At 31.7% G+C, this 9,857-nt stretch overlaps 1 protein-coding gene across 3 annotated transcripts in view; it reads left to right on the plus strand.

The window, feature by feature from the left end:
* Positions 1 to 4,155: 4,155 nt before the first annotated feature.
* The window catches only part of LOC107020575, a 17,966-nt gene continuing 12,264 nt past the window's right edge, over positions 4,156 to 9,857 (plus strand). The window contains exons 1-6 of one of the 3 annotated variants that reach the window (XM_027917089.1): positions 4,156 to 4,390; positions 4,576 to 5,189; positions 5,441 to 5,601; positions 6,817 to 6,877; positions 7,263 to 7,328; positions 7,429 to 7,514. In XM_027917089.1, coding sequence (XP_027772890.1) covers positions 4,249 to 4,390; positions 4,576 to 5,189; positions 5,441 to 5,601; positions 6,817 to 6,877; positions 7,263 to 7,328; positions 7,429 to 7,514 — 1,130 coding nt within the window. In that variant the 5' untranslated portion in view covers positions 4,156 to 4,248. The remainder of the gene's footprint in view (positions 4,391 to 4,575; positions 5,190 to 5,440; positions 5,602 to 6,816; positions 6,878 to 7,262; positions 7,329 to 7,428; positions 7,515 to 9,857) is intronic. The other 2 variants (XM_015220993.2, XM_015220994.1) reach the window with 2 other exon arrangements.

Genomic DNA, 9,857 nt, shown 5'->3' on the forward strand with positions numbered 1-9,857 from the left:
TTTACCTGAACAAATAATTATTTTTGAAGAGTATCATTATAATATAATCAAATTATCTAAGAATCATATAGAGGCCTAAAGAGAATAAATTAAATATTTTTTTAAAGAACTCAAGATATATATCTTCACGAACACAAACAAATAATATTAAATGTATGATTTCAACAAATAAAGAGTTGTAATTATATTAGACATATCAAATTATTTTTTCTTGTAAAATCAAATTATGCAAGAATGTCTAACCATTTTCATTATAGATATATCTCCTACAATCGGCAAAATATGATTAAATAAGTTAATAAATTATCCACCAAAAGAATTTAAAAAAATAAAGAATAAGAAGATAATTGCATTTAAACATATATAATTATATTTGACAAAACATAAATAATTCAAAAGGAAACAATATAATAGAAACATTACTTCTTAAGCACTTAAAAAAATAAAGAATAATCAATGTATATAGCTCATAATCCATTAATCTCCATCTTTAGATATTTTCATTTCATCCTATATACGAGAGTCAAGAAAAATAATAACAAATAAATTATTAGTTCTAAAATGAATTCAAATATAACAAACAAAATACTATATCTCATAAAGAATGAGGGAAATTACATTTAATCATAAATTCTCCTACATAATAATTTTTGACAAAACATAATTAATTCAAAAGGAAATAATATAATAGAAACATTACTTCTTAAGCACTTAAGAAAATAAAGAATAATCAACACACACACATACACACACACACACACGCACGCACGCACGCACGCACGCACGCACGCGCACACACACACACACACACACACACACACACACACAGAGAGAGAGAGAGAGAGAGAGAGAGAGCTCAAAATTCATTAATCTCCATCTCTTGATGTTATCATTTTATCCTATATACAAGAGTCAAGAAAAATAATAACGAATACATTATTAGTCGTAAAATGAATCTCAAAGATAACAAAATAAAATAATTTATTTAAAAAATAAAAATATGCTGACATATTAGTCTTACTTGCTAATTAAAAGTAATCTATGAAATAATATTTGAAAAGATAATGCACAAAGCTTAAAAATATTGTAACATGTCTTCCACTAATTCACTAACAAAAAATTAGTACAAAATAACACACAATTTTAGTGTGATTTTATAGTGTTAATGTAACTTTCCACATTAAATAATTAGAAGTTATGAATATGAAAGACTTAAGAGGTTATGAATATGAAATTTTGGGAGTTATGAATATTATTAATACTAATTTAAGAATAAAATTTATATTACTGAAGAGGTATAAGTTAAGAAAATAATTTTGTAAGAAAAAAATAATTAAAAATAATAAGAAAAAATGTCAAGTAAAACAAAAAAAAAAATAAAAAAAAGATAAATGAAGGTCATAGAGAGGTGTTACATCACCTCCTCTATGTTCCTCCTTTATATAGATATATAGATTATTGCTAAAATGACTATCCTAATTAAAATAAAATGTCTTATAAATTATATCCGGTTTTGGGTAATTAATTCAATTCTTCTTTTATATTTAATTATTATTATCAAGAATCTCCAAAATCATGTTCGAAAATCAATTTCTCCTATCATTATAATAAGTCCATTGAGTCTCTATAAATTCAACAAAAAAAATCTTAAAATATCAACTAATTTATACTACACAAAGAGTTCTTATATTAAAGAATCTCTCTTGTTAAAGACAAGAAAACTTTGTCAAAACTAAAAAAATTATAGAAAATGTGAGGAGCTTCAAGAATATTCTTTAAGATTTTATTTTTATTCATATATCATTTTTTTTTGCGCACAAAGAAATAATTATATTTTTTAATATGTTACTTATAATAATAATAATAATAATAATAATAATAATAATAACAACAATAATAATAATTTGATGTAAAATTAATATTTTATTTCTTAAACTTAAAACAAAGCAGTTAGCCTAGAAAACTAAAATTTGTTACATTAAAATTCACAATATTATACAAGCTTGCAAAAGAAAAAGGGGAAAATGTACATAATAACAAACATTTAAATCAAAACAAATCTTATAGCTACTGTTAATTCATTTGTATTGCGCAGCAAATGTTGCACAATTTTTGCCAATTTGATTGGGACCCACGCATCTAAAAAAACGGCATATCTATTTTATACAAATTCATTCCCTGTCTTCTCTCTCCCATTTTCTTTCAATTTTTCCTAAAATCTCTTCCCAAATCTTTTTTTTCAATTGATTGGTGCCCACACTCTATTTTTATACAAATCCATTAGCTATTTTTACTCTCCCAATTTCTTTCAATTTCTCCTAAAATCTCTCCCCAAATCAGAATTTTCTTAAAAAATTATATATAGGTTCCACTGATAAAGATTTTAATTATTCACAATTTTCTAAAATTATAATGTATAGTTCCACTAATATTAATAGTTATTGTATTAGTAGCGTCAAACAGTTTCTCTATATATACAATATAAACATTTATACATTTGATATAATTTGTGCATTATTTTTGTATAAAGTTTTCGTATTTGTATAAGAATACTTTTTGTATAATGATCACTTAGACATATACAATTGCACAAACTTATACACATACATAAATTGAAATCTATTTATATAATGTATATATACAAAATCATACATCCAAACTGAGGACGAACCTTCACTGTATAAATATACAAATTTGAAAAAATAGTCAACAATTTCATTTATACAACTCACAACAACACTAATAGGTATATGTATAATCTACAACGAATTTTATTTTTCATTTATATACATATTCCCAGTATACACTTATATAAACAGTCTTTTGTCTTTCTCTCTTTCTCGTTTTATACAAATTTAAATTGTATATAATTTCTCTCTTTCTCGTTTTATACAATTGGATTCAATTGTATATTCCCTGCCCAAGTCTCTTTTGTCTTTCTCTCTTTCTCATTTATACAAATTCAAATTGTATAATCGTCTTATACACTTATGATTATACAATACAAATATTTTCCTGCCTAAGTCTCTTTTGCCTTTCTCTCTTTCTCGTTTTATACAAATTCAAATTCTATATAATTTCTCTCTTTCTCGTTTTATACAATTTGCTTCAATTGTATATGTATAGCGAATTATACATATATATGTTTGCTATGGAACACATTTATGCAAACTTTGTTATAAGGTACAAATATGAATTTTGGTGTTTGCTATACGTGAAAGTTGCCTCAAGAAAAATACATGTAGATAAAGTTTGATATATTGCTAATGATTGACATTCTTAAAACTTGATTCTGACGAGTTGCTTTCACAAATAAGATCGTCTATATCATATATATTGCTCTCTCACATATTCTAACAAATAAAAATCAATTATTAAAATTACATACAAAGATAATAATTGTGAAGGCAACACTAATAATGTTAAATTAAAAAATAATTAAAAAAAGGAAAAAAAGAAAAAAAGAAACTTCTTAGAAAAAGAGTTTCAAATGAGAAGAAGCAAAATAAAAATTGAAATGAAATTATGAATGAAAAATACAAAATGTAAGAACAAAAGAAGAAAAAGAACTTCTTGGAAAAAGAGTTTCAAATGAAAAGAAGCAAAATAAAAAGAAAAAGAACTGAAAGGAAATTATGAATGAAAAATACAGAATGTTGTGCAGTGTATGATATATGCTATAATATTTATAGTTAATAGATTAGTAATTCCTTCATCCGGTATTATTTGTTATATTTCTATTTTTAGAGTTAAATTATAAAAACTTTAACTAATATTTTAAGATGTATTTTTTCATCATATTAATATGCAAAAAATTGTAATTTATAGTACTTTTCATATAATTTTAGAATATCTAATTTTTTTGTTTAAAATATCGAATTAATGTAATTTTAATTTATCTTTAAAAATTAATTAAATTAACTTTCGATAAATATAACATGACAAATAATTTCGAACAAAGAGACTAACATAAGAATATAAAAAAATAGATAATGTTCATTAGAGTAATTACAATTGAATGACTATCTTCAATATTGAAGTGATTCTTTTTATATTTTAAAATTAAAAATAGTTAAAAACACTACTAATTTTCTAGGCATGCCAAATTAGGGATTCTAGGTTCAGATTTAAATAGATATTGTAAATTAGTAAGTACATAATTAAGTTTTGCGTCGCCAAATAAAGAAGACTGCAAGATGAACCGGTGAAGTCAGCTAGTCTTTTGTGAACTCTCATAACAGTCCATCAATGGTGAACAAGGCATGGAGAATAATCCCACGGCCCCTTCTCGAAACTGTCCTCAACAATCATGCTCAACACCACCGTGTTCCTCAACCGCTTATCCTTCACGGCCCTCGTGGCGTCGGCAAAACCACCCTCATTCTTGAACGTAACCATTATATACTTACGGAATTCGGTGTTTCTTTCCTAATATGATCCGAAATTTAGTGTGAATGCAATTTACTGTGTTCAATATGATACCCATTTGTTAATTATTGGTATAAGTAATTGATGCAGGCGAATTTGGTGTATCTGCTCTAATTTAGACTTGGGTTCTTGTTTTGAGTTTTGCAGGTCTTATGGGTAAATGGAACAGTGGACCTCATGTTACAGGCTATGTGGACTTTGCGGAATCTGTAAAAGATCATCACCCAATTCATGGCCAATCATTTCCATGGGGTTCTTGGTCAAACTGCACACCTCCTTCACTGCCATTTCTTACTACTCAACTTGAAAGCTGCCTTGAATCAATGACCCAGAAGGGTATTAAGCTTGGAACTATAAGTTCTCATCAGATTTTCACTGTTTTAAGTAAATGGCATGGACTTAGTACAGCACTTAAACAAATCCTAGATGGTAATAATTCCAACTCCAGAAAGGCTGTTTCAATTAGGAATAATTCCGTGTTGAATTTATGGGAAAGGGCTGTTTTTGCATCAAGTGTTCGATTAAATGCCGAAGAGAGTGGTGGGTTGAGTTTGGAGGAGGAGACGTATTATAAGGAAGCAATGTCAGCTTTGAATTTGGCTAAAGAGGTTATAAGGGTGCAGCAAAAGTGGAGAGCTAATGCAATCAAGCATTTGAATCAGACTGGTGGGTTTTCAAGGTCGTTGGCCAATTCAGCAACTGATTGGCCCTGTTTGTTATTGGAACTCCTTTCATCTGCTGCTGAAATAGATTACTTTCAGGTAATCTGAATAAAGTTGGGTTTTTAATTCATGCAATTATAGGAGCTTACATTATTTTTGTATAAGAAAAATGGCTATTTATATGTATTGATGAAAAGTATGAGCAGGGAGCTAAAATTGATGTGCACCTAGTAAGCACGTTCTTCACCCTGTACTCTCAAAGCAAAGTCTCTGAAACACAAATAACTTGCGTCTTGTGCTGTATTATATGACATTGATGTTTTCTTGGTTGGACATGTCAAAATGAGTAGCCGAAGCTGGTCATAAACAATATTGAGGTTCTAAAGAATGCAATGTTGATGGATGATTCTACAGTCTGTGCATCCATGTATCATGATAGTCTGATATGGAGAATAATAGCCTTGGGTGCAAATGAGAGATCTCTTCCAGTTATTCTTGTAACATCTGATAGGTAATGCAACATAACTTTTTCTTTTAGCCCAATACCTGCATTTGTCATACATCTCAATGGACCAAGTTGTTTATCTTACATTTTATAATGTTCAGTTGTGTCATGTTTGGAATGCATGTGTTATGTTTAAGACCTACATTTGTCATCCATCTCAGTGGATCTAGTCGTCAAACTTCCATTTTATAATGTTTAGTTGCATCGTGTCTTTTGAAATGTATGCATTGTTCCTCAATGTTTTATTTAGCATCTAGATAAGTCATACAAAAGTAGAACTTATATGCTGCCTCTCTTAGTTCAGTAATTTCAAGTTCAATAGTCACGGAATACAAATAAAAAAGAAATGTAGCACGCCAACTTCCATATTCTATGAAAGAAATGCTGTAAAGTGATATGACCTTATAAAAAGAAGGCTTTCAAGTGATATCTTTTGTGGTTGAAGTGCATGGATTGTAGAGTGATATAATTGGCATGAGGTGGTCTGTGTGAAGTGCTATCAATTCTTTGGCACATTTGTTGTATGTTTGAACTTGGAGGCATTCTCTGTATATCTGTGAATTAGGAATCTAAAGTATGAGTACATTTTTTTTGAGTAATTATAATTACCAATAAATCTCTAAGGGCTAGTTGGCGCACTGTTTGCACTCAGCATACAATGCGCCCCTCTCCTCTACCCTTCTCCACTTAAATGCCAGGGTTTTTGCTGTGACTCATGACATGCACTTGACCTACACATCATGTGCTCACTCTTACCACTAACCAAAGCCATGGGGGCACTATGAGTCGGTTTTTCATTCACTAGGTCCCAAAAGAATGATCTTCATCCAGCCCGGACATCACGGTCATCAAAAAAAAAAAAAGAGAATGATCTTGGCCCTTGAATGGAATGTATGAATTTATGTAAGCTTCAGTGGTTATGAGATTAGAATTGTTTGGAGGTGAAGCTTCATCGAAGCATCAAACATAGTCGGTGAAACTTGGTGCATAATTTGCGCCATACAGGAGTCTTTGCTATTGCTTGTCTAACAGGGAGAATTGATGCCTGTGTAGGAGAAAACAGTAGCAATATAAATATCTTGCTTTGCAGGATAAAAATACTCTTGCTGTCTCACCAGCTTTTCAGTAGTTTTGTTCAGATTTATGTTGTTATATGCTCAACTTTCTTTAACTTTCTTTAATGCAAATTGAAGACAATACTAAGCAAGAAAATTATTGCAGCTACTATTCATATCTTGCCTATATGGATTTTGGATTTCCGGACATTTTCATCTCACGTGAGGTAAACACATCATAATTATATAAACTTACTGCTCCACCTCAATGGGTTTGCATCTTTTTTTTGTTAGCTTATCAAGGAAAAAGAAAGAGGATGTGAACCTGTAACGCAATTTTTTCCTATGTAATACTTCGGTAAGCTACAGAATGGTTAGGATGCAGTTTATCCAGTTTAAATGACATATTTTGTTTATTGAAGTGATACTAGCACCATCTTTCTCTGCAGTGGTTAAATTTTATATGCAACCTAATTTGTTTATGTCTGGTTTCTGTTCTTCTTACACAACTAAATAAAATTTACTCTTTTTTCTTCTTGTAACTATGTATTTATCTACCTTCGTTTTTATTTTTTGACAAGTAACTAAAACTCTGCTTTGTTCGGAATGCAGACATTTGGGTGGACTCCTGCAGAAGCTAAAATGCATATGGTTGGTGACTATTTTAGTCAGTCAGAGGTATATCCTTCTTTACATCAGATATACAATCATCATAAAAAGTATGTCTTTTGGCTTAAATTAAATCATAATGATGATTTTGCTCTTACTTATACTGCAGTGGAATGTGATTGTTGAGGTGCTAGGACCGAATCCAAGGCATCTATTTGAGATTTATGCACTCAAGCTAAGTAATTACTACCAAAAGTGAGTACTTAAGTAATAATTGATCTGCGGCAATAGGGGCTCTAGGCTCGCGATTGTCATATAAACATAATGAAACCCAATCAATATAATAAGCTGCTGATCTGGGGTTGTTTTCCTTATAAGAACATAGAAGTTCCAAATATGCATTACACATTGAAGGGGAGTGAGGTTGACCAGTTTCTTAGGTATATATTAAATAAACCATTTTTCTAGAAGAGGCCAACAGTACAGGTCATTTTTGTGATAATGCCATCATATGCCAAAGGACAGCTTTGGGAACTTCCAGAAAAGCTTTCTATGGCATGTGATCTGCAGCAATTACACATTACTTTTCCTTTGGTATAGGAAAATGAAAGGGTCTCCAGGAAAGTAGACTAAGGGAACATTGTCATATAAGACTTTACATCCCATGTTTTCCAAGGGCACTGCACTTTTACCGAGATATTCCCCACTCAACCTCTAAACCACTCATCATTTATCATGGTGGGGTTACGTAGTACTTCTTGTTGCTTGGGCTGAAGTATTATTCTTTTTTACTCGATATATCTCAGTTCTGTGATTTACAATGCACTCGTCATTCCTTCTTCTCTGTTTCTCTATTATTGTATTTTTTGTTTGTCAATAAACGTATTATATATTACCAACTGAGGATATTTACTACTCAAGAGAAAACAAAAATTTACACCACCTAACTAGACATAAGACCTTAGTCGTGTGCTCCTAACATCTGCTAGCTTTTATATTACAGGGGATAGAAATTTAGATGGTCAACATAGTTTGCAAGTTTAGGGACCAAACTAAGCCTGGATAAAACCTTCTGAATGATCAACTTGATTATGACACCTGGCAATCTTCTTCCCTTCTGAAAAAAAAACAGCATTCCTCTCTATCCACAATTGATAGACATCAGCATCCAGCACAATTCTGTAGACTGCAGAACCCTTGCTATGGCCACCACAACATTTAACAGCCCAAGTTATTTCCTCTTGCCTGGACAAACAATTTCTATGGATGCCTTGCCATGTAAGTAGCTTTTTCCATATTGCACCAGAGACACAGCACTGGAAGAACAAATGGTTGAAAGACTCATTCACCTGGTTACAGAAAGTACATAGAAGATCAGTTGCAACTCCCCATCTTGCTAATCTTTCCTTTGTAGCCAACCTGTCAAGTATAGCCAGTCTTGGTGTAAAAATCCATTTGGGAGAGCCTTCGATTGTAGATGAGTTTCCTCCACTGGATCTTTGGAAAGTGACCCTGCAGCTTCTTGTAATCCTATCTGATGGAAGACTTTTCAGTCAGAAGCATGTCATTTTCACTGTAACCAGCTGATCCAAGTAACTTTTAGGTTTTAAAAATCTTCTGTATCACCCAAGATGCATTCTTTGGGACAGTATTCCAAATTTTCTGCCCCTCTCTTTATAGTAAGCATGGACCCATTGCACCCATCGCTTCTCTTTCTTTCTATGTAGGTGCCATGGTAATTTACAGTTTGCTGCTTTATTCCACAGACACATTAATTAAGCTAATTCCACCAGCTACCAGATGGCAACATAGTTTCTCCCATGCTATGAGAGACTTTCTAGAGAATTCAGCAATGCTTGTCCACAAGAATCTCCTGCATATAGTTTCAATAAACTGAGTGATTTGCTTTGGCAACACAAACACCTAAGCCCAGAAGGTTTGAATAGTAGAAAGCACACTCTTCAAAAGTACTGTTCTTCCAACATAAGACCGAAACCTTGAAGTCCAGGAGGTAACTTTGCCTAACATTTTCTCCATAAGTGGTTCACATTGTTGTGCTGTAAGTTTCCTAGTGCCTAAGGGGACACCAAGATATCTGAATGGTAATTCACCCATAATATAACCAAGCACATCTAGTATCTCTTGTAGGACAGTCAAAGGTACTCCACCAAAATACACAGAACTCGTCTGTGGATTAGCTATAAACCTCAGCAGCTGAGAAGTTTTGAACTTGATTAGACAAAACAATCACTGATTGCACATCCCCGCTACAAAAAGGAGTAAGAGCCTACTTGGATTGGCTTATTTTAAGTACTTTTAAGCCAAAAAAAAATAAACCCAAAGCTACAAGTCCATCCAAAAAGGCTCCAAGTCATCAGCAAATCCCAAATGCACCAAATTTACTTTAGCACTTATAGGATGGTATTTGACTTCCTTCAAGTGTTAACATAAGCACAGATGCTTATGGAGCGGGGGTTTGGAGAGCTATTAGAAACTTATGACCCAAGTTAGAAGCAAATTACATATCAAGGTGGGGGATGGAAGGAGAACTAGATTCTGGTGGGATGTATGGATCAAACCCCCCCCCCCCCCCCCTAA

The sequence above is a fragment of the Solanum pennellii genome, chromosome 5 (assembly GCF_001406875.1).
Source record: "Solanum pennellii chromosome 5, SPENNV200".
NCBI lineage: Eukaryota > Viridiplantae > Streptophyta > Magnoliopsida > Solanales > Solanaceae > Solanum > Solanum pennellii.